This window comes from Nicotiana sylvestris, chromosome 5 (assembly GCF_000393655.2).
Source record: "Nicotiana sylvestris chromosome 5, ASM39365v2, whole genome shotgun sequence".
NCBI lineage: Eukaryota > Viridiplantae > Streptophyta > Magnoliopsida > Solanales > Solanaceae > Nicotiana > Nicotiana sylvestris.
Genome location: NC_091061.1, coordinates 1,565,393 through 1,592,264, shown reverse-complemented (window position 1 = coordinate 1,592,264; position 26,872 = coordinate 1,565,393). Strand labels below are relative to the sequence as shown.

At 34.0% G+C, this 26,872-nt stretch overlaps 5 protein-coding genes and 1 non-coding gene across 10 annotated transcripts; 4 read left to right on the top strand and 2 right to left on the bottom strand.

The window, feature by feature from the left end:
- Window positions 1-6,683: 6,683 nt before the first annotated feature.
- Window positions 6,684-10,006, top strand: LOC104223884 (F-box protein PP2-A13-like). The gene is made up of 3 exons (XM_009775409.2): window positions 6,684-7,038; window positions 7,737-7,855; window positions 8,753-10,006. Exons 1-3 carry the CDS (start codon window positions 6,721-6,723, stop codon window positions 9,174-9,176), a joined length of 861 nt encoding a protein of 286 aa, XP_009773711.1. The 5' UTR covers window positions 6,684-6,720; the 3' UTR covers window positions 9,177-10,006.
- A 1,701-nt stretch (window positions 10,007-11,707) lies between these two features.
- LOC104223885 (serine/threonine-protein kinase BLUS1-like) lies at window positions 11,708-14,462 on the top strand. Its single transcript, XM_009775410.2, has 2 exons — window positions 11,708-12,331; window positions 13,615-14,462. The coding sequence occupies exons 1-2, from the start codon at window positions 11,729-11,731 to the stop codon at window positions 14,260-14,262; spliced, it is 1,251 nt and encodes a 416-aa protein (XP_009773712.1). The 5' UTR covers window positions 11,708-11,728; the 3' UTR covers window positions 14,263-14,462.
- An 867-nt stretch (window positions 14,463-15,329) lies between these two features.
- On the top strand, window positions 15,330-21,115 carry LOC104223886 (ATPase GET3A-like). Of its 3 annotated transcripts, XM_009775413.2 has the most exons (8): window positions 15,330-15,786; window positions 17,520-17,641; window positions 18,816-18,966; window positions 19,386-19,496; window positions 19,987-20,125; window positions 20,263-20,378; window positions 20,607-20,646; window positions 20,737-20,840. In XM_009775413.2, exons 1-8 carry the CDS (start codon window positions 15,520-15,522, stop codon window positions 20,748-20,750), a joined length of 960 nt encoding a protein of 319 aa, XP_009773715.1. In that variant the 5' UTR covers window positions 15,330-15,519; the 3' UTR covers window positions 20,751-20,840. The 3 variants fall into 3 exon arrangements, with proteins under 3 accessions (XP_009773715.1, XP_009773714.1, XP_070001854.1); XM_009775412.2 differs by lacking the exon at window positions 20,607-20,646 and having other exon boundaries at window positions 20,737-21,115; XM_070145753.1 differs by lacking the exons at window positions 20,607-20,646; window positions 20,737-20,840 and having other exon boundaries at window positions 20,263-20,384.
- Window positions 21,116-22,150: 1,035 nt separating this feature from the next.
- On the top strand, window positions 22,151-26,811 carry LOC104223887 (ATP synthase subunit delta, chloroplastic). 3 transcript variants are annotated; one of them, XM_070174165.1, is made up of 3 exons: window positions 22,151-22,893; window positions 23,592-23,697; window positions 26,070-26,439. In XM_070174165.1, the coding sequence occupies exons 1-3, from the start codon at window positions 22,246-22,248 to the stop codon at window positions 26,117-26,119; spliced, it is 804 nt and encodes a 267-aa protein (XP_070030266.1). In that variant the 5' UTR covers window positions 22,151-22,245; the 3' UTR covers window positions 26,120-26,439. The 3 variants fall into 3 exon arrangements, with proteins under 3 accessions (XP_070030266.1, XP_070030265.1, XP_009773716.2); XM_070174164.1 differs by having other exon boundaries at window positions 26,064-26,439; XM_009775414.2 differs by lacking the exon at window positions 26,070-26,439 and adding an exon at window positions 26,789-26,811 and having other exon boundaries at window positions 22,152-22,893.
- LOC104223888 (protein yippee-like At4g27745) lies at window positions 23,713-25,074 on the bottom strand. The gene is made up of 2 exons (XM_009775415.2): window positions 24,802-25,074; window positions 23,713-24,063 (listed from the first exon to the last, which is right to left on the bottom strand). The coding sequence occupies exons 1-2, from the start codon at window positions 24,895-24,897 to the stop codon at window positions 23,836-23,838; spliced, it is 324 nt and encodes a 107-aa protein (XP_009773717.1). The 5' UTR covers window positions 24,898-25,074; the 3' UTR covers window positions 23,713-23,835.
- TRNAF-GAA (transfer RNA phenylalanine (anticodon GAA)) lies at window positions 25,446-25,518 on the bottom strand. The gene has a single exon. It is a non-coding gene; the product is annotated as a tRNA-Phe (tRNA).
- Window positions 26,812-26,872: the final 61 nt, after the last annotated feature.

The window sequence follows — 26,872 nt, the reverse complement described above, 5'->3', positions numbered from 1 at the left end:
CGTTTAAATTGCTTGCGAATGCCATAGTTACCCAGTTGTCAGGTACTCGAGGTAACATCATCCTCTCCCGTTGAAATCTACCTACAAATTCCCTGAGTAATTCTGTATTCCCTTGTTTTACCTTAAAAATGTCTTCCGTCCCTTTTTCAACTTTCTAAGCTCTCGAATGTGCTTTTATAAAGGAATCTACAAGCTCAACAAAAGAATCAATAGAGTTTTCAGGTAAAAGAGAATACCACGTTAATACTCCTTTCATGATTGTTTCACCAAACTTTTTAACCAAAACTGATCGATTTCCTGCTTGCTTAAATCATTGCCCTTCACGTCAGTTGTAAACGCAGTTACATGATCTCGATGGTCAGTTGTTCCATCATATTTTGGAATATCAAACATTTTAAATTTTTTAGGAATCGGCAAAGGTGCTGTACTTGGCTTCCAGGGTTGTTGTGTATACTTATCAATATCTACCCCTTTGATCACGGGCGGCAGGCCAGGTATTTTCTCTATACGATCATTTTGCTCCTTCAACTATTTCTACAAAGTTAGTACCAAACTTTGTAAATCAAAATTATTCGGTATACCTGACCTTCCATCACGAGATTCATTGAAAGTTCCTCCACTTCCAGAATTGTCGAGCCCCGAGCGTGGGTTTTCTAACGTTGCTGTATTGACTAGTGGAGGAGTTTGTAGCGCATTAGATAATCCCCTAACAAAGGCTTGAAGAGCACTATTCACATGTTCTGCAATCAATTGCTTTAGAGCGTCTTGTTCGACAGTTTGTTCGTCCCCTTGTTGATCATTAGCGCGTGATGTAGATCTTTCAGATGATTCGTCATGGGACTATCGAGGGGATCTGTTGGAGAGAGGAATGGTGGAGTTGTTCCCTCCTGTGGGTTCAGCTGGTTATTGTCGTTAACAGTTGACATAGTTGGTTGTCAGAAAGAAGAATTTAGAAAGTGAAAAGATTATCAAATTTTGGGTAACAGAACTAATTTGTATAACCAAAAAATAGATTTTTCAGTCAAAGTCAATATTTAGAAGAAAACGGGTTACTGATAACCAAGTTTTACTTCACTTCCACACTAATCTTTTAGAAAAATAATTGAAGTAATAGAGAAAATTAACAAAGAGAAAGAAGGAATGAATCGACAATCAATCCTTAAAATCAAGGCTGGAAACTTTGATAAAACAGAGAATTATAGAATGTATTTCAATAGTAGTTGGAACTTGCCCTTACACATGAAATTCTTTATCCTTATATAGGAGCGTACAATCATAATGGTTTTCACACTTAATTTGAATTCATTATAGGCATTAATTGTATTGATTATCTATTACCATAGATAATCGTACCTGACATATTTATGGCTATAGATTCCTTATAACTGCTCTAATTCTCCTTCCTTATTTACTTCTGGTTCGTGTACCTTCCCTTCTTTTTAACCTTTATTCATTTCATTCACGCCTCTTCTTTGACAACTGTCGGGCTTGGTTCTCTTCTTCGTACTGTTCCGTGAGTGTTTCTCGCACACCTTCTTTGTATTCTTAATTTCATTAATTGAGAGTGTCACTTGTCACTATACCGTTGTTCCACGCGTAATTCTTCGTCAGCTTACTAATATTTCATGTGTAATGTCTTTTTTCCACCAATACATTGCTGATAGCTACTTACCTTTCTCCATCCTCAAATCCCATTTTAGACTTTCTAATTAATTACACTTAAATTTTCTTTTATAATATTAACTTTTTATATATAATTCTCAAAATAGAGAATGATCTATATAAAAAAAACAAGGTTATCCTCTAATGGTAATCATTTATATAATTTACGGTTATCAATTCTTTTGATAGAAGTAGAAATTCATTTATATAGATGGTATCAACACAAGGAAATAAAACGGAAGGTTAACTCTGTAGAAAAATTGAAAGGGAGTCCTGGAGTAACGGTAAAATTGTCAACGCGTAATTTATAGGTCACGGGCTAAAACCATAGAATTAGTCATTTATACGTACATCAGGGTAGGCGACCTACATCACATCCCTTGGGGTGCGGCCAGGGACGAAGCTATGTTGGCCCAAGGGTGCTCAACTGAACATCCTTCGCCGAAAAATTATACTACGTATAAGGTAAAACATTACTTGTTATTGATTAAAAAATAGGCTTTGAACACCCTTACACAGTCCATTGACAAAGGGTGTTCAAAATTTGAACACCTAGGTGCGACCCTTCCCCGGATCCTACACAAGCACGAGATGCTTTGTGCACGGGGCTATCCTAATTATACAGAAATCAAATATATTTGTACCATTCTAAAATCATGGAAGGAAGCTCAAACTGTCGTATTCTTGAGCTAAGAAACATGATACAAGTTGCTAAAAGAGAAAGGGGGGGAGGGGGAGTTCTTTCACACATAACACACTTTTATGGTAATTTACCCTGTTAGAGCATAATCCTTTAAACCATTAATTATGCAACGTGCCAACGCATCCATGTAAATGAGGCTCCCCACCATTCACCACTTTCTTCCAAGTCACAAACAATGGGCTGAAATGAAATGCAGTTTGGGCCACACGTGAACAAAGCATACAAAACTATTTTACGACTAGTTTGGCATTTCATATGGATACCTCAAATGCTAGCTCACGAGGTGAGTATTTTTTCGAACTTTATAAGGGGACAACAACTCATTATATCAACCAGTATAGGATATTTAAACATACAAGTATGCCTAGGACTGCATATCTAATGTGTGTGTCGCCCAACATTGAGAACCAAGAATAGGGATGAAATCTTGCTCTCGTATCACGCACGAAAAAAAATTGTGTCTAACTCAACCCTAAAGGTAACTCATGAGATGAGTATTGTCCAATACCATATAAGGAGAAAATAGCTCATTCCCCCCAATTAATCGCGGGTAGGAGTGACAAACGGCGAGTCGGATCGGATATGGTTCGGGTCGAAACGAGTAATGAAAAACCCATATTTAATACGAGTTAATCAGCAGATAATATAGGTAGCCATATTATCTATGACTTCTTGAATATGATCACTTTTTGGAGAATTCTTAGTCTCCAAAGTTGAGGAACTCCCAATTTGAGGCTTTACAAATATAAAAGTTAAACCCATCGGTTATCCATTGGTTAAACATAATATGGTTCTTATCCATATTTGACTTGTTTTTAAATAATTCATTATCCAACCCATTTTTAGTGAATAATATGGGTGATTAACTGTTTTCTTTTAACAATTTTGCCACCCCTTTGCGGGACACTTAACGCAAAGCACTAGACAACCATTTCTCTATTTGCTGATATCAAGGAAACATTTAGCTCAATTCGATATGCGTTTAAGTCAAATTAACAATTATGAAGCTAAAGGTTTCTTTTTCCTTTTGGATTTTTTTCAAAAACAAATTCTAGACAGAATTGAGTGTGGAGTCAGAAATCAGAACAAAGCTTCCATAGAAGCAATTGGGAGAAACAAAAAATAATGAAAAAGAAAAGAGCCTTTGGAGTATTCTTTTTTTTTTTCCCTTTCGGTTTGTGCTTTAAAACATAGTCACACGTTCAAAAGTCATCGAAAAATTATTTTTGGAATTCGTAATTATATTATAAATTTTAAACTTAAAAAGGTGGAACTCCGTAATAACATCGTGAATAATTGAACTGCACTTTAAAAAACCAAATTAATTTTATTTGAATTTTTAATTTACCTAACAATAATTTAATGCTAAGAACCTTAATGGTAGAAATTATTGAGCTAAATTCAAAATTCGCCTCTGGCCACAAGCATATTTGTGAATTGGAATTTGTTCCAGCAACTCGTTACGTATTAGTGGATGAGATCAGAAGAAATTTGTGGCCAATAAGCAATATTGCTGACTCATTACCAAATTCAACTGGGATTATTAAAATGTTACTTTGTTGCTTTTCAATTAATTTAAGCTACAAAACTACTAACTTGTGGTGAGTGATTAAGGCATAAATAACTTTTTTAATGCTAATAAAAAATTAGTACCTTTTTCTCTAATGGAATATAAAGTGTAAATGTGAAAAGGAAAGGATGGACCATCTTGAATATTTATGTTTAGTTTATTGATGACCAGACACCATAAGAAATTTTCCTCCTATTCATCTGAATAAAGGATCAATATCCACTATATAAAGTTATATAAATTTGGAAACAACGTCTCTACCCCGGGATAGGAATAAGGTCTGTGTACACATTATCCTCCTCAAACCCTATTAAGTGAAATTATACTGGGTTGTTGTTGTTGTATCCACTATATAAAGTTTAGAATTTAGCTAGACCTACATACATTTTGTCTATTTTATGCTCATTTAATTCATCATATATTTATGAAAAATTAACTAAAATAGTCGTCGACTCAATCACTTAAACTGAAATAAACTATGAATATATAATAGTATATGTATAATTTACGCATATAATCATATATAATTAACCTATAATTTATATAAAGTAAACAGTATTCCGACTTACAATTTGTATAAAGATTCCTTTTATTTCTTGCCAATTATTTTGGCTTCCAGCTATTGGAACATCTGGATAAAACAATGGCAAAATATATTTGGTTTTCGGCATCCAAGGAATAAATTAAAATGAGCAATTACAATCACCTTTTAAGTAGGAGCAAGGGGCAGATATAGTATAGAACAGATTGGACCCAAAAAAAAGAGAGTATAGAATAGATAACAAGATCGAAATAATCAAGTGTAATGTGAAAGCTAATAAATTAAACGTTAATCGATAAAAGTCAGATGACAAAATAGAAATATACATGAACAAAATAGTATAATTGATTTGGTGTCACAGCACAAACTCATGACACGTATTGTTCGCTTTGGACAAAATATATACCTTGCATATTTGTCCTTTAAGCTACGGCATCGTCGATCCCGACCATATGAATTTATTTTATGTCATTTAGATCTCTCCACGTTTCTCTCCATTCTAATGTGGAATTCGCCTAAGGTGACATATGCACTCATTCTTCATAAGTTTGTTAACCTAGAAGCATGTCAGTCTTGCTTGAGCCACCCCGTCCGCCCACCCTCCGTCATGAGAGTTATGTTTAGTCAGTTAACCTACATTCATAAGGGGATGGAGGTTGACACGGTGACACTTTCTGATTAAGAGCCTGTTTGGAAAGCCACAATGGATTTAGATGTAATTGAGTGTAATTACACAGTTTGACATGTTTATTTGGCCAAGTAATTATTTGGTCAACATGAAATTGAGTGTAATTGTAAGAGTGTAATTACACTGGTGAGAATTGGTGGTAATTATACGGTGTAATAAAAGCACAATTATCCAAACCAAAATACCTGGAAACGAAAAAACAACCAAAATACCTGATAAGTGCAACAACGTATCGAGCTGACTGCTTATCATCATTACGTGTCACTAACGACTTTAACAGCGCGTAACGACCTGTCCTACAATCAATGGCGAATTGGATAAGAATTCCCCCTCTTTTCCACATCCTAGTCATCCACCCTTTTCTTGTCTTTTCACAAAAAACATTTATTCGGTGCACATACTAATTTTGGTTAATTTATGTGGTGATTAACAAAGAAAAGATTAGTATATATACATGGATTTCTTATTTTTGAAAAAGACGTTTTTGTCTTTAAATAGTTAATGCATAATACATAAACATGCCCTCAAACTTAGCCTCAGTGGCAAGTATGCCCTCCAACTTTAGTTGTACAAAAATAGGCACCTCAATATATGTATAAAGTTGAACACGTAAACACAAATGCTGACATAGCATTGATGTGGCATATAAGTTTTGGAGGTGTTTAGATGATCATTTTGTAAAATGAAGCTCAGCGGACAAAGTGAAGACAAGTTGAGGTGCCTACTTGTGCACACTCAAAGTTGAAGGGCATACTTGTCAATTGAGGCCAAGTTGGAAGGTCTTGTTTATGTATTAAGCCGATAGTTAATTTCCTCATTATTGATGCACATCTTATTATTTTAATATCGTCAATCAAACACGACATTAATTATATACTCCATCTGTTTCAATTTATGTGAACATGTTTGACTGGACACGGAGTTTAAGAAAATATGAAGACTTTTGGAATTTGTGGTCCTAAACAAGTTAAAATGGCCCCCAGAGATTTGTGTGGTTATAAAAGCTTCTCATTAAGGGTAGAATTAAAAGTTTAAGCTAAATTGCTTCCAAATTTAGTAAGGGATCATTTTTTTTGAAACAGACCAAAAAGGAAATAAGTTCACATAAACTGAAACGGACGAAATAGTATTTTTTTCTCGTACTGCCTACAAAATATTCTATCCATTTCGTTCGAATTTATTTCGCAATGTTTGATCAGACATTTTTTTTTTTTTTTTTGAAAATTTATGGTGTAAAACAAGTTGTATACTGTGTAGTTATAAACGCAAGGTCCAAAAACTAGAGACTGATGTAGAGTGGTACCCTATAAGGTTCGTCCAATATTGTTCTCGTATAAATTTATGTTAAAAAATTTATTAAAATTATAAAAATATTATACGCAAGTAAGGTCCGAAGAAGATAATATGTATGCAACGTTACTTCTACTTTGTACGAATAAAAAAAATATTTTCAATAAACCTTCGGTCTGAAACAAGGTCCTAAAATTTAACACCTATAAAAAAGAATCATTATTTCTCTTCGTTTATACATTTTCTCTCCTTCTCTTTTCCTTCTCATGGGTGCTAACGCTTCTTCCATTGACTCAAACTCTGCTAATGGCTCAAACCATCCGCCATTAAAAACTAAGCTTGAAGATATACCAGAAGCTTGTGTTGCTCTTATTCTCTCTTATTTGGATCCACCAGAAATTTGCAAATTGGCTCGTCTTAATCGGACCTTTTCGGCCGCTTCTTCTGCGGATTTTATTTGGGATTCCAAATTGCCCTCCAAGTATATTCTCGAGGAATTGCTGGCCATGAGTGTTGCAGGCATGGCCAAAAAGGACATTTTTGCAAAGCTTTCCCGGCCTAGTTCTTTTGATTCTGGCACAAAGGTGTTTTTTTTTGACATTGTTTTCATTTGATTATGAAGGGGAGCGTATATCGGAGCAACGGTAAAATTGTGCCCGTATGACCTATAGGTTATGTTGAGGGATTTTTTAAAGTACTACTGTATCCGTGTCGAATCCTCCAAAATACACTACTTTTGGAGGATCCGACACATACGCACAGATAATTTCCAGAGTCCGAGCAACATAGCCTATACTTCATCCGTGTCGGATCCTCCAAAAGTACACTACTTTTGGAAGATCCGACACACACACAGAGACATTTTCGGAGAGTCCGAGTAACATAGCCTATAGGTCACAGGTTCGAGCAGTGAAAGTAGCTACTAATGCTAGTATTATGGTAGGACGAATCTAGAATTTCTAGAACATGGGTGCATCACCAAAGAAAGAAGAAAAAATGTATTAAGCGGGAATTGATCCCCGTTCCTCAAAGTAAATAACTTAGTTTTGAACCAAAATATGTACATAAAATACCTAGTTTGGCAGAGAGACCATGAGTTCACGTGCCCCGTATTTTAGGCCTAAATACGCCCCTGGTCCTACATCATACTCTTTAATTTGATGCGCGGACCTTGCGTGAAGAGGATGCTTTAAGTACCGGGCCGTCCTTTTTCCATTTGCTTGTGATTTTTTATTAAAATATGGTTAATATTTAAATTGATTTTTTTTTTTTGGTAATTCAGGAGGTATGGATTGACCAGAATAATGGAGGGGTTTGTTTGGCAGTTTCAGCTAAAGGAATGACGATTACCGGAATTGATGATCGGAGATATTGGAATCATATTCCGACCGACGAATCAAGGTATGTTAATTTACCTGTTATTTTATGTACTTAGAAATGTTGTTTTTGAGTTTTTTTTTTCTTCCTTTATTGAGATTAATGAAAGCTAAACAATTATTTGGTTGTGATAATGATCTGTTTTGCTATACATATCCAATTTTATCATGTGATACAGACCTCTTAATTTTATTTATATAATATATATGGAATTACACCTTATAATCATATAATAAACATTAATGAAATTACAAAAAGAAGGCCATTTAAAGGGAAAAGGTCTAAAATTTATCCATTACACTTTATTGAATTCATATGCCTGGGTTAGTAAATACTCCCCTCGTCCCAATTTATATAGCAATGTTCATATTTTCAGAGTCAAACGAATTTTTATTTGATCGTAATTTTTTCATGTCTTTTAAATATTTTGAATTATTAATCATTGTGACTTATAGTACTTTTTATTAATTTTCAAATATGTAATTTTTTTTCTTCAAAAAACATAAAGATTCTATATTTGAATTGACAATTAAAGTAACTTTTGACTCTCAAAATCATCAAACCACCACAAAAATTGGGACGAAGAGAGTATCTTGTATTTTCCCTTGCCTTTAACGAAGCTCCAAGACAAATTGAGTGGACCCCACTTCTCCAAATTCTTAAATAAGTTTCAAATTTGCCTCACTTCTTTTGAATATGATCTAAATTTACCCTCAAGTTCGGCCTCCATTAGGGGTCAAGGACAAAAAAATAAGATTTTTTTTCCTAACAACATGGTAATATTAGACTAAAAGTTTAAATAACAAAGTTGTTCAATTTCGATGAGTATAGGAACAAACTTGATCCTTCTCCCTTTTTAATTCTTTTGTAAAGTTGATTGTAACTAATTTTGGGTACTTATTTTTCTTATTCTTAATGTAGATTCGGGACTGTCGCTTATCTTCAACAAATTTGGTGGGTTGAAGTTGATGGCGAATTAGAATTCCAATTCCCTGCAGGAACATATAGTGTATTCTTTAGACTTCAGCTTGGCAAAATTACCAAGAGGTTGGGACGTCGAGTCATCACTAACACTGAACAAGTTCACGGCTGGGATTTAAAGCCCGTGCAATTCCAGTTAACGGCGTCTGATGATCAATGTGCCATGTCTAAATGTTATCTAGACAATGTAGGAACTTGGGTGCACCACCATGTGGGAGATTTTGTTGTTAAGGACTCCGCGGCCATGACAAATTTAAAATTTTCTTTGATGCAGATTGATTGTACACATACTAAAGGGGGGTTGTGTGTAGATTCTGTGTTAATATGTCCGATTACTTTAGCAAAAGAGTTGAGATCTTCTTGATAGTTTCATAATGGACATATGATCTGTTGTCCCAGGGCTTTGGTCTAATGGTAAGAGCACATCGCATGATGAGTGAGTTAGGTGCATGTCAAAGGTTCAAAACCTATCGTAGAAAAAAGTTTGGTATTGGTATTTAAGTGAAGAAAGGTAAAAGCACGGGTTCACCATCTATTGAGTTTTGAACTGTCCGTCACTGGCGCTCTGGGTTTCTTGATTACTAAAGAGCTAAGGGATATATGACCTTGATAAGTGGGCTAGGCATATCTTATGAGATCAAAACCTGTCATAGACGAAAGCTTGATATTGGTATTTAAGTGAAGAAAGGTAAAAGAACGGATCACCATCTATCGAGTTTTGAACCGTCCACCACTGACGCTCTAGATTTCTCGATTACAGAAAAACGGACATATGATCTTGATGAGTGGGCTGAGCGCATGTCACGGGTTCAAAATCTGTCATAGACAAAAGCTTGATATTGATATTAAAGTGAAGAAACGTAAAAGGACGGGTTCACCATCCATCAAGTTTTGAACTGTCGACCACTGACACTCCGGATTTCTCGGTTATAAAAAGAAGGGGCATATGATCTTTGGGGGGCCAGAATGTTTTTGCTCTAGGAGTGGAATCAGTGTGTATAGTTTGTTTTTCTGGTTTCTTTCTGTTTTACCCTTTTTGTTCCAGTACTAGTTCCTATTTGGAGTCTCGAGCTTCAGATTTTCTCCTGTACATAAATCTAAAAGAAACTTTGCCAATATAAATATATAGCTGTAGGCTTAATTAGAAGCAAGAGTTCCCTTTAAAATGAATGGAAAAGAAATTAGAATTGTTCATGGTTCAAGTTTTAATGACACCAAAGAATTGATGAAACGTTTTGAGGAGTTTATTCCATTGCGTGTAAATTCTCTAGATTAGTATATTCTAACACGTAATTTTCCAAAATAGTAATATTTTTGAATATTTTTGTGTTTCTAATTCCATCGACGTGTGATTATCTTATCTAAAATTTTAATTAGACTATTAGAAGAAAAGAATTCGTTAACTACAGTCTTGACAAGTTTTAAACTTGAACATATATCTAGACACTTAAAATTTTACTGGGTTGATTCTATAAAAAGATATTAAAATTAAAAAAAAGGATCCAGTACAATCATGGCTAGGTAATAAAGTCAAGAAATATAATGTTGAGAAGCAACATTGTGAATTTGATTTCTCTTATTATATATGTCAATAAGTCAACATTGTGAAATTCAACTACATTTGCATTAACCATTAGTTGGCTTCTATAAAATTATCCTTCCAACTCAGAAAATGAAAAAAGAAATTGTAATAATAAGTGTTTTTCCCTTTAGTGAGCGCTGCGAATCTAAACTAGTCGGGACCCGAAATCGAATAGCGAACACATATTGAAAAACAAAAAAAGCCTTAGAATAATAATTGATACTATTGTTTGAAAATTTTATAAGGAAAATCTTGGAACAACGGTAAATTAAAGTTGTCTCCGTGACCTATAGATCACGGGTTCGAGCCGTGAAATCAGCCACTGATGCTTCCATCAAGGTAGGCTGCCTACATTATACAATCTTTAGGTGTGGCCCGTGCTACCACCCTTCTCCGTATATTGCGTTAACGCGACATGCTTTATGCACCGAGCAATCTTTTTTGTTTAAAAATTTATATGTTAAATAATTGAAATACCCCTAATGAAATATTTAACATTGATTACTCCTTATATTTCACAATGAATGATGACGTTTAGATTATTAAGAGTGTCAACTAGAGGTGTTTAACGGGCGGGCTGGGACGGGCCCGAACAAAAAAAAAACAACCCATTCGTTAACGGACCGGGTTGGTTAGCGGGTTGATAGCGGGTTAGGAATTTGCGGGGTTTTGTGGGCTCGTTCGGATTCGAGCTTAACAGACTGGGGCAGGCTGTGCTAGTTATTATTTTTTTAATTAAATTTTGTTAGCAACGGTACACAAATTAATTTTTTTTTAACCCGTTAACGGGCTACAGCCCGTTAACAACCCGTTAACGGTGTTAGCGGGCTTAGCGGGTTCTGGTACACCGGTATTTAAAATGTGTTCGTCTAAAACCCGCTCCCCGCCCAACCCGTCCCAGCCCGCCCAATATGCTACAGTGCTGGGCCGAACCGGGCTTAAAACGGGTCGATCAACCCGGCCCGATTAACAGGATTAGTGTAAACCTATTAAATTTCCAGCGTCAAATTTGGACATATTTTATACTAATTAGAATTAAAACTCACATAAAACTAAGTCAGTGCTTCCCTTTAAACAAACTTTATAACAAATTCTTACCCCCACCCCCTCACCCCCAACCCCACCCCCTCACCCCCACCCCCCCAATTTAAGAGAAGCTAAAAAAAACTGAAAAACGGAACTCAACCGCGCCATTCTAACGGCTTTTCAGACTCAACTTCTTGATTCTGTTACTCATATAAATGCACTATAAACCCTTCATCTTCTTCTTCTTCTTCTTCATTTCTCTTCACCTGAAACCAAACCCTAAATCCCAGAAATTTTTTCTCCAAATTATGGGTAGAAGAACCACAAGAGCTTATCGTCCAAAAGTTGGAAGAATAATCACAGATCCAAACACTGATATTACTTACTTATTCGAAAAAATTATCGGTACTTCAGGTTTAGATTTTGTATACAAAGCTGTATATTTCTCACGTGATAAACATACCAACATATTTTCTACTGGTTATATTACAGTAAAATATCTGAGAAAAGGTAATCCAGATATTGGAACAAGTTTTACTGCAACAGGGAAAATTTCAACTCGGAATATTATTAATATTGAATCTTGGTTTATACGTAGATTTGAAGATAATGGATATTTAGTTGGATTACCATATATGTCTGAAGGATCATTACGTTATATTCTTTCTTCAAATTTTTACTATGGTTTGCCTGAAGATTGTATTGCTATTGCACTTAAAGAAGCATTAATTGGTTTATTGGATATTCATAATTCTGGTAGAATTCATAAATATTTCAATGCTGGGAATATTTTTGTTAATAATTCTAAGGCTGGTGGGGAAATTGAGATTAAATTGGCTTTTGAAGCTGCTGGTTATGATTCTGATCCTCAATTCAAAGTGAATAAAGAAGTAGATGCTGGAGACTCTTCGGTACGTAATTAATATTCAGTTTGAGAATTTCTAATTTTGATTTATTTCTGTTTTTTTTTTGGTCTTTGTTTGAGTAGTTTCTTTTTTTTTTTCCACAGAATTTATTATGTCAAAATGATATAATGAATTATGTGCTTAAATTGTGCTAGTAGATTGGCTTTTTTGTTTAGATTTTAGGCATGTTTAGTTTATTGTTTTCTTTGATAATACTCATTTGGATAATATTTTGTTGAAATTGGAAAAAATGAGTATTTGGAGTTGAAAATGTGAATATTAATCAAGAACGTCAATTTGAAAATTAATATTTCAAAATTTGATTTTTTGTTTATTTGAGTAGTTTCTGTTAATTAGTCAAAATGATATAATAAATTATGTGCTTAAATTGTATAGCTAGTGGGTTAATTTTTATTTAGATCGTAGGCATGTTCAGTTTATTTTAATTTTTATTTAGATCTTAGGCATGTTTAGTTTATTTTTTTCTTTGATAATACTCATTTGGTTGATATTTTGTGAAATTGAAAAAAAGAAAAGAGTATTTGAAGTTGAAAATGTGAATATTAATCAAGAACGTCAGTTTGAATATCAATATTTCAAAGTTTGATTTTTTGTTTTTGTTTATTTGAGTAGTTTCTGTTAATTAGTCAAAATGATATAATAAAGTATGTGCTTAAATTGTGGTAGGAGGTGAATTTTTTATTTAGATTTTAGGCAGTGTTACTTTATTGTTTTCTTTGATAATACTCATTTGGTTGATATTTTGTGAAATTGAAAAAAAAAAATGAGTATTTGAAGTTGACAATGTGAATATTAATATCATGGTTCCTTTTTTTGGTACTGTTGAATATTAATATTTCAAAGTTTGATTTATTCCATTTTTTTGTTTGTTTGAGTAGTTTCTGTTTTTATCAATTTGTTAGTCAAAATGATAGTATATAGTAATAAAAATATGTCATTAATCTGTGGTTAGTGGGTCTTTCTTATTTAAGCATGTTCACTTTAGTTTTTTTTCTCTGATAATATTCATTTGGACAATATTTTATTGAAATTGAAAAAAATATTTAGAATTGAAAATGTGAATGTTATTTCCTCTTCGGTACTATTGCATATTAATATTTTAAAGTTTGATTTGTTCCCTTTTATTATTATTATTATTATTTATGTTTCTGTTATTCTCAATTTTTTGATTTGCAAATAATGTTCAAATTCCTACTAAGTTAAAAGTCTTTACCTTTTTTTTTTTATATATATTTATATTCTAAATATATAATTTAATTTTGCAACAGGTACCACGTCTAACTAATATTTCTGCATGGGCAGCTGCACCAGAGATTTATTATACATATGAAGATTCTGATGATATTGAGAATGACTATAGTGTTAAATCTGATATTTGGTTAGTTGGAATTACAGCATTGGAATTAGCATATGGAAATATAAGAGTAAGTGATCGTGAAGATTTTGATGATATGATCAACAAAATAAGAAAGTCAAAAAAATTGCCAAAAAAATTAGAAGATTTATTTGAGGAAATTACTTATCCAATTGAAGAAGAAGGAGAAGAAGAGAAAAATGATGGGAAAATGAAAAAAGTTGTTGGATTTTTTAAGGATAAATTGAAATTAGGAAAAGAGAAAGAGGGTGATAATTTGGTTGAGGAAATTAATGATAAAAAAGGGAAAATGAAGAGAGTTATGGGATATTTTAAGGAGAAAGTTGGAAAAAAGAAAGAAGAAGAAAGGCTATTTTCTAAAGAATTTGAGAATGTGGTTTTGGATTGTTTGGCTAAAAAACCAAGAAAAAGGCCAAATGTGGAAAGGCTATTAAGGCAACCATTTTTTGAGAAAGCTAAGGACAAGAATTGGTTTCAACGTAGAGTGTTACATGCAAAGAATCCAAAGCCAATAACTAGTGATTCTGATTCTGATGATTAATTTGAAGATTTTTTTGGTGATAAAATTAGGCATTTATATTCATATAGTATAATTGATGATAGCTAGCTATATTCTTTTTTGTGACTGAATTCTCTATGTGTAAAAGCTAGTTATATTGTTGTTGGGTTTTATGTGACAATTTTTTGAGGATAGTTTAAGCAGGAAATAATCTGAGTTTTAATAATACATTAGTGATTCTATTTTTTACGTATTTTTTTTGGTTCTCTATATATGATAAATATAATGATAACTTTCTTTACTCATATATGGGATCTACAATTTTTAATTTTTTAATCTCTGTTTTGGAAAAAATCATTTATTTTTACTATTCATCTAGTTATATGGAGAATGATTTTTGTAACATTAATGGCTTATTTATCTTAACTCTGAACAATGATTCGTGTAGTATCAAGCGAGTGTGCAGATCTTTGAATTTTTTTTTCAAAAAAAAAAAAAAAGATCTTTGAAATTTTAACTTAAATAACAACATCTCTAAAATCTAAAGATAATGGAATTATACAAATCAGTTGGCTTTTATGGAAACACGTATCACAATATCACTAGAATTTATAAATTAACACGTGCTACTTTCGCCGTTCATTTTGAGTTATTCACTTTTGTCTTTAAAAAACATAAATAAAGTATATATTTTATAATTTTACCCAAAATAATAATAGCGTTTCAAAAAGTATTGAGAAATAATTTTGGGAATAAGTAGTTAATGACAAAGGTAAAACAGAAAAAAAAAAAAAAAGAAAGATTGTCTTTCTCTTAATTTGTTAAAATGGACAAGTAAAAGGGAAAATATATTTTTAGTACAGTGAACAAGTAAAAGTGAACGGACGGAATAACTATCAATCTACCAAATCTACTATAATTTCCTTTTTTTTAATCGAAAGATAATATGAGCAAGCTCACGCAAGCGAATTAAGATAAGTGTCACAAATAGGGTGAAAATAAAATAATTAAACTAAAAAAGGAAAAATGTGGAGTTAAACGCAATTCATTAAAACAATAAATTGAGGTTATCAGTTTTGTTACTTTTGGAGATTTAACATTGCCATAATTTTATGCCTCAAAAATGAATCATCAAAAACAAACTCCATGTATCAAAATCAGATCCCTTACACCCTTCTTAATTACCACTAGCCAGTGATCAACTATATAAACAGTGTCATTTCCTATAATTGGACTCTCCCTCTTTCCAAATTATTGTTGTACTACAATTTCTAAAGAGAAGAGATTAGTTTATATTTCATGGCTTCGAGTAATAATCAAGAAATACCAGAAGGAACAGTGCGGAATTTAATGGAACAAGATACATTAAAATGGGTATTTGTAGGTGGAAAAGGTGGTGTTGGGAAAACAACATGCAGTTCTGTTCTTGGAATCCTTCTTTCTCAGGTCCGATCTTCTGTTCTCATAATTTCTACTGATCCAGCTCACAATCTCAGCGATGCTTTTCAACAGCGTTTTGCAAAAACTCCTACCGTCGTTAATGGCTTCACCAATTTATACGCCATGGTAATTTGCTCTCACTCCCTGTTCCTATGGATCTTGTTTATTTGTTGAATTAGGTGTGTTTGGTATAATGTTTTCACTTGATCATAACATTTTTTGGTGTTTTGTTACCTGACTCGTGGATTAGGCCGAACCAGTAGCTTTGGCTTACAACAACAACAACAACAACCTACTAAAATCACACAAGTGGGGTATGGGGAGGGCAAAGTGTACCCATACCACAAGTAGCTTTGGCTTATGTGTTAAAAAATTCACTAAATAAGTACATTTAAATCAAATGAGCTGTGATAGAATCCCGACCACACAGTGTGGGATAAATAAGTAGGCAGCCTGCAGGGGTAAGGTCTGCGTATACACTACCCTCCCTAGACCTCACGGTGTGGGATAATATTGGGTATGTTATTGTTGTTGAGTTGTGATAGAATCCCGACCCCATGGTGTGGGATAAATAAGTACGTAGACCTGTAGTGGTAAAGTCTGCATGCACACTACCATTCCCATACCTCACGGTGTGGGATAATATTGGATTTGTTGTAATTGAGCTGTGATAGAAACCCGAACCCACGGTGTGGGATAAATAAATATGCAGACCAGTAGGGGTAAAGTCTGCATACACATTACCATCCCAAACCCTACGATGTGGGATAATATTGGTTATGTTTTTGTTGTTGAGCTGTGATAGAATCCCGACCCCACGGTGTGGGATAAATAAGTACACAGACCTGTAGGGGTAAAGTCTGTGTACACACTACCCCCAAACCCCATGGTGTGGTATAATATTGGGTATGTTGTTGTTGTTGAGCTGTGATAGAATCCCGAACTCGAACGCATAAAGTTCAAAATTTTGGATCTACCTCTATTGTAGAAGAATTTTTTTGTTCCATCAAACATGACTTTTTCACTTATGGATTGAAAATACTCCAACTTTAAATACTCGGAATTATTATCCAAACATTGACGTTAGACTTTAGAATTTAACTTATACATATAGATAGCAGAGGCTGGGCTAGGTTTTCGACCTTATGGGTTCTGTATTTTAGAATGACGACTTCAAGTGCTAATGACTAGGTTCTAAATTTAATATTTATGCGCATTTAATGTTTTTCTTAACACAGATATAGTGTTTGAGCAAAAGTTATTGGGTGCGGCCGAACCCGTAGCTCGGCTTCTACCTCCACCACTGACAGATAGTGTAAAGATTTTTTTACATTATCCATGTAATTAAACATGTTATAGCTGGTTGCCTAAGTTGTTTTTGTACCCCTTTTTTGTTCTGGTAACTATATCACTTAGTATGGGTAGCTACATGTACTTATCTTTTAGATAACAATGATGATGTCGAAATTCTCTTACGCTAACGGCGTATAGAGTATCATGCACCTTGTACCATTACCATTTGTTACCTGCTTTTATACTCAACCAAACAACAGAAAATGGTATCCAAAGATTGATTTCTCTTTTTACTTCTTTTTGAGTGCGGAGGTGTGTGGTGTGTGGGAAAGAGGGGAAGTAAAGGAAGTATTCATCTGGACTTGAAGTTTGACCTTTTTAAATTTTGATCAATACTCGTTGTTACTGAGTATAATGTGTTTAAATTATATTTCAGTGATTACAAAGAGCGATCTTCACTATTTGTATGATAATCTAATTTTGTGGCATTTTCAGTTTATGGTCAATTCTGTTCTGATGTGCTGTTATGGGGTAATGATTTTTATGATTGAAGTTGTGTTCTTTAGGAAGTTGATCCAACTATAGAGAATGAAGAAGGTGGTTCAGAAGGAGTGGACGGTTTTTTCTCGGATTTGGCCAATGCAGTTCCAGGAATTGATGAAGCTATGAGTTTCGCAGAGATGCTAAAGTAAGTGACAGGGCACATAAATCAGATTATAGCTTCCTCTCCCCCCAAAAGATGTTAAAAAATAAGTTAAGTCTTATGTGATTCCTAAACGATAATATACAATGTGGTATAGTCGATTGAACGTATGGGAAGAAAAAAGGATGTTTGGAGATAATACAAAGTATATCAAGCAACTTGAAGAGGATCATTGCAACTAATTTTTTCGTTTTCTAAAGATTCAGGTTTCTCGTTTCTTTTAGACTCATTTCAACTGATGTTAAGAGGAGTTTAGGCATTTGGCTTGAGTTTAAACTTTCAGCATTAGATCTTAATCTAGATTAAGGACAGGACTAAGATATCACCTCCACAATTATGAGGTCGAAAGCTGTATCAGCAAGTTAATGCTACACCTTACATTACTACATGAGCTGCGAAAAATTCTTTCTTTGGTGATGCATTCCATAAGAAACACTCAATTTCAAACTTTGAGATTGATTTGAATTTTGTCTTGGTTGATCTTTCGTGCAGCTTGTAAACTGGTTGATTTTGTGCCCAAGTCTTAACTCGTTTAAACATTTGCTTCTTTCTCAATTTATAGTGTCTCTTAGCTGCGTGACCCTTTTTCCTTATTTTTCATAATTTCAGTTACTTTGCAGAAAGATACAAGGAAGTCCACAATATAGCTTTGAATTCGAGTTTTTTAGAGTATATTAGTCAAAAATAGCCAACTTTCCTCTGTCGGGCAGCTCATTTGAGCTACTTCATTAAGTAGAATCATATATTGAATCTTTAGAAGTAGAGATGACGGAGATTACTTGTATTTTTCTCACTAAATGGGGTCAAGTTGTCTGTCGCTTATCAGGCAAAACTATGACTAAAACCAGGGCAATGGCAGTGGTTCAAAGTAAAGATATTTTGAGTCGCAGAAGGAGGTTCCACTTCGGAATAATACATGTTACTATTTATAAGTGAAACTGGATTATTATTGCCTTTTCTTTTCCTGGACATCAGAATCCTATACAGCTAATCATCTTTCTAACATTTTTCATTGCTAACTTACATCTTGTTATGGTACATTGATAGTGCTTTTAAACTATTATTCTATGATAGATATACTGTTTTCTGGTTATATTTACAGTTCTGGTGTTTTCTTTATCATCTGGACTTGAATTTCGTTTGATTTGCTCCCTTGTAGATTGGTGCAAACAATGGATTACTCTGTAATAGTGTTTGATACAGCACCAACGGGACACACTCTCCGGTTATTACAGTTCCCATCGACACTAGAGAAAGGGCTCGCCAAAATAATGAGTTTGAAGAGCAAATTTGGTGGTATGCTGAGTCAGGTAACACCCCACCTGTTCCTATTCCACTTTTTCCCCTTTTAAGCAGCTGAAAAGATCTATAGAGATGATTTTTTTGGGTTATAAGGGGTTACTGGAAATGTGTGCAAAATGATTGTTCATTTCATCTGCAAGCAGAGGCGGACCTAGAATTTTAATACGACGGGGTACAATATTCTGTTCAATCAGTGCCCCCTAAACGCTTTCAGCGTTCAGGGTGCCAAGTGATTCATATTAACCATTTTTAAGGTATACACACATATATACAAGATTTTTGCCGAAGTTTACAGGGTCTGGTGACCCCTCAACATAACACATAGGTCCACCTCTGTCTGCAAGCCTAAAAGTTCAACCCGGATTGTAGGAAGTGGATGATATGCTTTTGTATGTCTATTATTAATACAAAGTACTGTCTATTGCAGATGACTCGTCTCTTTGGTGTTGACGATGAATTTGGTGAGGATGCAATTCTAGGCAAGCTTGAAGCCATGAGAGATATTATTGAACAAGTGAACAGACAATTTAAGGATCCGGTAAGAGTTTTCCTTGTAATAGTCATTTGTTATTACGATTAACTTGTTTTTATATTCACTAACTATTGGGTGGGTTGTGCTACTGCTTTATTTCCATCTTTCCTTAAGCCAAAGGTCTATCGGAAACCGCCTCTCTACCTTTCAAGTAGGAGTAAGATCTGCGTACGCACTACCCTCTCCAGACCCCACTTGTGGGATTATACTGGGTGGGTACGATAGTGACAAAAACTAGTCGAGAGTTCATAGCATCATGCATTTTTATAGGCCTGCGGAAATTAACAAATCAGGGAAAATTTGAGTTCAGAGGGTCATGTAGTATCTGAACCTTATTGTTTCAATAACAGTTTATGTAAGACCATTTGTTGTCCTGTGCAGGGCTAGGTAAAGTTCCTTATAGTGATTCTTACTAATGGCTAAATACTAACTTTCCTGAATGTTCTTTGTTAACTTTTGAGTTCTGCTTATGAGTTTAACACAACTTTTCTTATAGGAAATGACGACGTTTGTTTGTGTTTGCATTCCGGAATTCCTCTCTCTATATGAGACTGAAAGACTTGTTCAAGAACTCACTAGGTTTGAGATTGATACACACAACATCATAATTAACCAAGTCCTCTTTGATGTAGAAGGTACACAAGTCTCATTCATCTTGTGATTCCTCCATTGTTTCTCTCTATCTGTTTTTCTTCTTCTATCTTACTTTATTTATGATAACTTGTTCCTGTTCAAGAAAAAACATAATTCATGGACTTATGACTGTTTTCAGTTGTTGAATCCCAGTTGCTGAAAGCTAGAATGCGGATGCAACAAAAATACTTGGATCAATTCTACACGTTATATGACGACTTCAATATTACCAAGCTGCCTTTACTTCCGCAAGAGGTATGAAGATACTCATGTAGATATTACAACTTCAAAAGTACGAGTTTTGAAGCCATCAAGTTTAAATTTTGGATTCGTCTCTGTTAACGTACCTCTCTTTTTCTTTTCATTTTTATTTTGATGCATTCGAAGAGGATAATGACCATGTTAGATCATATATTCCTGATTTATTCCTGAAATAAAAGTTGATGATATTTAAGTGATTCTATTCTCCCTTTTGTTTTTGAGGCGAGGGTCTACCGGAAACAGCTCCTCTGCATTCTTAAAGGTAGGGGGAGGGGAGAATAAGGTCTGCGTACATAGTACATTTCTTGTCAAACCAATTGTAACTCACATTACTAAGTTCTTTTGTTGATAGGTTTGTGGTGTTGAAGCGCTGAAAGCATTCAAGTATCATTTTCTAACACCGTACAGACCTTCTCGTGTCCGAGCTTCAGCGGAAGAACTGGAGAGTGGGATAGCTAAACTGAAAGAACAGTTGAAAGATGCTGAAGCAGAATATGAAAGAATTAGGAAAGGGAAAAATCAGGTTTAATCTAGAATGACTTTTCAATGTTAGGGAAATAGTGTCATTGAACAAATTATTGTGTTCTTTGAGAGGATCATGATATATAATTGTTTCATTTTTTTTAGAAAAGTTCTTATGTGCCTTTCAGAAGCCAATGAATCTAGCTTACATGAATTGGCTAGTCTTATGTTAGTTGTTAGCCCGTCGTAACCTTTATCCAAGCTTGACACCGACAATGTGAGCAAACTCATACGACCAGAGCTGGGCATCCCAAATACACAATAGGAAAATTCTTTCTATGTAATCCAATGATATTTTACACTCTGCACACAATCTCCACAGCAACTTGGTGTCAACCCCTCCCCCCCAACACACCCCCTACCCCCACTCGTGAGGCCGTGACAGAGGCAGGATTTTCATCAAGGGAATTCAAAAAATAAAAAAAGTAAACACGTGAAGATGCCAAGGGAATTCAACATCTAATATATATATATATATATATATATATATAAATAATGTCATTTTCAGGCAAAGGGAGTTGCCCAAACCCCCTTTCGCCCCTAGCTCCCCCTCCCCTGTTAGGTGTTGTCCTAATTTTCTTATCATATTTAGTTTTCCTATTTCTTTAATGAAAGGACAATATATTTACCATAATTGGGTTTTCCTTTTTGTAGAAAAAAATTACAATTCTTCCATGTTTGGCTAGTCCTTTTTTTAGGAAAATGTTTGAATTTCTATAAATTAAAGATTCTTCCTTCTCATTCAGTAGTATTCACAATGTAGCCATATGGGGTTTGAGAGTCGTGTTTAGGGGGAGAACTTTACCGGACAAGTGTTAGTGTGTCACTTGTGTTTGCCTCTTCGTGAGGTTGTTCTATCGATATTTTGTTTTCTCTGGTATATCGTGGATTGCTCATCTCCGCCGTGGACATAGATCAATTGATCGAACCACGTTAAATATTTATGTCTCTTTTGGTTATCTTTTACTGTCCGATTTATCATCGTTCAAGATTTGCTTTACTAGCTCCCGCATGACACCTTATTATTTCGGTCCTAACACGCCCACCCAAAGATTTGGCATTTGGTAAGTCTCATATCAGGCCATAACTATCAATCTTCAGATTATAGATGGGCTGAGCAAAATTATTGTTGGGCAAGACAAGTACAATTCATAGCCTGGAATTACAAAGCCCAAGAGAAGCTAGCTTTGACATTTGGTCAACTGGTGGCTGAGAAATTATCCTGTTTCTTTTGTGTGTCTCGTGCATTAATTCCCACCACAATTTTAAGAAACTCTGCTCCACTTCTTCACCTATTCTTCATTCCCTTTCCAAAAAATTCCTTACCAAATTAATTCCAATGGATACTCTCTCCACCTCAGTTTCTTCACTCAAAGTTCCAACTCTGCGTAGGAACTCTGCTGACCTCTACTCATCTCATTTCAACTTTCCAAATCACCACTTATTCCCTACTTTCACTAAACCAAGTTCAAAAATCTTAAACAAAACCAACTCTTTTATCCAGACCAAGACTTTCAATATCCCAACTACTGTTCCATCTAGAAATCTATCACTCAAACAATCCTCCTCAAGACATCAAACAACTCATACTAGAGCTTCAAGTGGTTATGCTGCAGCACTAGTCGATATAGCTAAGTCCAACAACTCATTAGAAACACTTGAAAGGGACGTTATTAAGCTGTCCAAATGGCTAAGAAAAGTCCCTTTTGTTTTCTTGGAAGATAAAGAAAAAGGGTATGTTCTTAAGGAGATATTGTCTAAGGGGAAATTTCACAAACACTTGGTGGGCTTGTTGAAGCTTTTAGTGGAGAAGAATAAAGTGGGGATAGTAAATGAAGTGTTGATGGAATTTGAAAGAATTTATGATCAGATTTGTGGGACACAAGTGGTTTTGGTTTCATCAGATGTGAAAATGGAGAAAGATAAAGTTTTTGGAATAGCTAAGAAAGTACAAGAACTTAGTGGGGCTGAAAAAGTGAAGGTTAAGGTAAGACATTTGGTTGTTGATAATAAGAAAAGGTCACGTTCCTTTGCTCTATAATTAATTAACTTTCTAATTTTCTTCTATATTAATAAATTCAAGATTTAAAGTCAGTGAATTCCGCTCTTTACATGCATGTCAGTTTTTTTGGTGTATGTGTTGAATATGTAGCATGCGCAGTCCTTTCCCGAACCCTACATCGACGTGAGATGTCTTGTGCGTCGGACTGCTTTTTTTGTGTTGAATATGTGGCGTCTAATCTAAATCCGCCATTTATTTATGAACAAATGCTCTAAACTATGGTCAAGTGTAATATTTTGATTCTAGTTACTGTATAGTTATGAAAAATGTACAATTATAGTATTTTGCTTAGAATGAAAACTTTACACAAGTAGTCGGCTGAATTCGCCATTTACTTTTTCTGGTCGGTATACATAAATTATGTGCTGATCATACACAATTATACATATATTATACATCTGCCGACTATTTTTAATTTTAAGTGATTGAGTAAGTGATTATTTAGGTTAATTCGATACACTATGTTCGAGAAAAGTGATCAAACATTGAAGAGGCATGTCATGTAAAGAGTTGCTCATGAAATTGGGATGTGTTAAAAGAATTTGTGTAAAGTGTTCTACCTATGCTTTTTAACCAACGAGGTTGTGGTGGAGTGGTAAATACTCTTTCATCGTTAATGATAGGTCTCGGGTTCGGGCCCTGGGTATGAAGTCGCCTTTGTTAGGGAGCGTTTTACCCCCAATGTGGGACATGCTGACGCGAATCTGGATTTAGTCGACCCCAATGCAGGTACCGAACACCGAGTAGGAAACAAAAAAAGTTTATTTATCAAACAAATAATGTTCAGATTCTTTGTACAAATTTTCCAATTAGGCACATAATTACACTTAAAATATGTGAAATCAACATCAAAATTCCCCACCTAAGCTACCAATTATCCTTTACAATCTTAAATCTTTCGAAAACAAATTTTCCTTCTTTGTATTTCTGGCTTTCATCATATGCTCTTTCATATTTCCATCCTAAAACTTCTCCACAATCAGAACACTTAACATCTGCCACAGTATGCAAACCAGTCATTAGTTGTCGATCTTCCTTCTGCCCTATTACTACATTCATGGCATGTGTAAACAAATAAGCTCTCCCTGTTCTTGCCTGTCTTTTACAAAATATTGTGTCATAAATAAAGACGGACATAACACGAGTCCAATAAGTTCGACTGAACTCAATATTTTTTTGCACAAAACATAGTGATATATACGTGAAAAAAATTACTTACTAAAATTATAAAAAATTTCAAATGTTGAACTCGTAATTTCAAAATTGTAATTGAACCAGCATAAGAACCTAAAAGAGTGAACCTCATCATAAACAAAGACAGATGTAACATAGGTTTAATGTGTTCAACTGAACCCAATGACAGGGGAGTACGAGGTTCACCTTTACTACCTTCGCCAGAAAATCACACCATATTTATCAAAAGTTTGTTTTATGTATATATATATTGAACGTTGAATCTTCTTGGTAAAACTTTGACTTTGCCACTGCCGACAACAACAACAAACCCAGTGTAATACCACAAAGTGGGGTCTGAAGAGGACAGTTTGTAAGCCGACCTTATCACTATCTTGTGAAGGTAGAAAGGCTATTTTCGATTGACCATCGGCTCAAGAAAAGATAAAAAAGAAAGCCGAAACAACAAAACAATAACAATAGCCAAATGTGAATGATCACTAAAATTTTAAAAAATATTAACTTCTAAACTCATAAATTTCAAAAGTTTAATGGTTTTAGAGCACAAGAGCTTTAAAGGTTGAACCGTCAAGTTCAAACAGAAAAAAGGAAAAAAAAGAAGAAGAAAAGCTTGAGATTAAGTGAAAGAAAATTCATAACCTGAAATTTTTTGGAGACAATATCATCATGAAGAGCAATATGATTTCGACATTTACAGCAACTATATATCCGTGGACCGATTAATCCTTCTTCCATTTGTAAGAAAAAATTAAGTGGTCTCTCAAAAATGGAGGATCTTGGAATTGGGATCAAGTAATAAGTCTGATTAACTAAAAAAAAAAGTGTGATTAATAGTTAATGAATTTGTTTGTAGAAAGATTTGTTGTTTGCTTGAAGCAAAAGCTTTCTTCAAGTTGCTGGCATCAATAATTAGACTGAAAATGAAATGAAAATGAAAGAATTAATAAGATATTGAAATGCTTGATTGAAGATTTCTTAATTAACTAGTAGATTGTAATCAACCAACATTAGATAAAATAATTAGGTGCTGATAAGGATAGGATTCAGTAATCAATATTTAATTTCCCTTAACAAGTACGTACATAAACTTTAATTTCTTTTATAAAAATAGCACCATGACGTTGCTATTGTGAACTTTTAAATCATTAAAAAGTTATATTTGTATATTTCTCTTCATAACAACTTTTATATTTAATCTCCTCTAGTCTAATTAATTGAAATAATGACAAAATTTAAGTAGAAAACGATTAAAATTCCGCCTGTAAGTATAGGCAAAAATGAATTGCGGTGAACGTGGATCGAACACGTGACCTTCAGATCTTCAGTCTGACGCTCTCCCAACTGAGCTATCCCCGCTGATATTGCAGTCTGCACAAAATTTAAATTTGTTATGGACAACTGAGAATACCAAGACCTTTGTCTTTTTAAAGATGAAATATTAAGATATTGTCTCTGAATCTGAATATTAAATAATTATTAATATTATTTATTTTCTAAAACTCAAAAAAGAAACTATGAACTAACTTATTGGAGTACCATTTTAAAAAAAGGAGATACAACAACAATAATAAGTACACCTTAATCTCAAACAAGTTCAAACCGCTATATGAATTCTTATAAACCATGTTTCTCCTTTTAAAATCATCTCACACTAATATTGTACAAAATCAAAATACTCGAAACTCTTTGTATATTTGCTACTGAATCTGATAGGGTTAAGATACTCTTAGAAAACATATGACCTAAAGTAAATGTACTAACATGATTAAACCATATTCCCAACTAATTGATACCGTCTTTTTCTTTCGGGACATTTGTATCTATACCCGTTTTTTGGGTCACGTTTTAACTTATGTCCGCTTTGCAAAAAAAATTACAAGCATACTCACTTTTTCACGTAGCTTCAGCATGCGGGCCTGAAGTAGCAAAAACAATCACGCAAACTTCAACATTCTAGTAGGCGGACCTGAAGTAGCAAAGGTAATCACGCAAACTTCAGCATTCTAGTAGACGGGCCTGAAATAGCAAAAATTGCTGAACCAAGTATGCTGAAGTTTTTGTTTATAATTGCTGAACTTAAGCATAGTAGCTGAAGTTTTATTCTCTATTTGCTGGAGTTTTTGTTTGTAATTGCTGAACTTAAGCATAGTAGCTGAAGTTTTGTTCTCTATTTGCTGAAGTTTTTGTTTGTAATTGCTGAACTTAAGCATTCTAGTAGCTGAAGTTTTGTTCTCTATTTGCTGAACTTCAACATGTTTTAGCTGAAATTTTGTTCTATATTTGCTGAACTTCAGCATGTTTTATGCTATGATGTAATTGATTTTTTATACAGATAATAAGTTTATCATAAGTAGAATTAGTAACTTAAAAAACTAGATAAATGATTTAGCACAACAGGTTAAAATGCATTTATATATATTTAACCTATACAATAACCGAATGAAAATTTAATCCCATACTAATAATAAACAGAATTATCATAAAAAGTATCACTAAGTGTGACCTTAAACTTTCCGTACGTGGAAATATTCACAAATTATTGTCTACTAACTTACGTAATTATTTATAATTTATTTTTAAATAATCTGATAAACATACTTATGGCAATCATCCCCATGAACTGAAGTTTTATAGCAGCATCAACAACAACAGAAGAAAGAAGAAGAAGAAGAAGAAGAAGAAGAAGAAGAAGAAGAAGAAGAAGAAGAAG

Excerpts from the sequence above, each read along its gene's own strand:
- LOC104223884 (XM_009775409.2), top strand. The coding sequence starts at position 6,721 with ATGGGTGCTAACGCTTCTTCCATTGACTCAAACTCTGCTAATGGCTCA. Across the intron at positions 7,039-7,736 it reads CTTTTGATTCTGGCACAAAG|GAGGTATGGATTGACCAGAA; the intron begins GTGTTTTTTTTT and ends TTGGTAATTCAG. Across the intron at positions 7,856-8,752 it reads ATTCCGACCGACGAATCAAG|ATTCGGGACTGTCGCTTATC; the intron begins GTATGTTAATTT and ends TTCTTAATGTAG.
- LOC104223885 (XM_009775410.2), top strand. The coding sequence starts at position 11,729 with ATGGGTAGAAGAACCACAAGAGCTTATCGTCCAAAAGTTGGAAGAATA. Across the intron at positions 12,332-13,614 it reads TAGATGCTGGAGACTCTTCG|GTACCACGTCTAACTAATAT; the intron begins GTACGTAATTAA and ends ATTTTGCAACAG.
- LOC104223886 (XM_009775412.2), top strand. The coding sequence starts at position 15,520 with ATGGCTTCGAGTAATAATCAAGAAATACCAGAAGGAACAGTGCGGAAT. Across the intron at positions 15,787-17,519 it reads TCACCAATTTATACGCCATG|GAAGTTGATCCAACTATAGA; the intron begins GTAATTTGCTCT and ends TGTGTTCTTTAG. Across the intron at positions 19,497-19,986 it reads ACAGACAATTTAAGGATCCG|GAAATGACGACGTTTGTTTG; the intron begins GTAAGAGTTTTC and ends CTTTTCTTATAG.
- LOC104223887 (XM_070174164.1), top strand. The coding sequence starts at position 22,246 with ATGGATACTCTCTCCACCTCAGTTTCTTCACTCAAAGTTCCAACTCTG. Across the intron at positions 22,894-23,591 it reads CTGAAAAAGTGAAGGTTAAG|GTCTCGGGTTCGGGCCCTGG; the intron begins GTAAGACATTTG and ends CGTTAATGATAG. Across the intron at positions 23,698-26,063 it reads TTTAGTCGACCCCAATGCAG|CTTCAGCATGCGGGCCTGAA; the intron begins GTACCGAACACC and ends TTTTTCACGTAG.
- LOC104223888 (XM_009775415.2), bottom strand. The coding sequence starts at position 24,897 with ATGGAAGAAGGATTAATCGGTCCACGGATATATAGTTGCTGTAAATGT. Across the intron at positions 24,064-24,801 it reads TTGTCTCCAAAAAATTTCAG|GCAAGAACAGGGAGAGCTTA; the intron begins GTTATGAATTTT and ends TGTAAAAGACAG.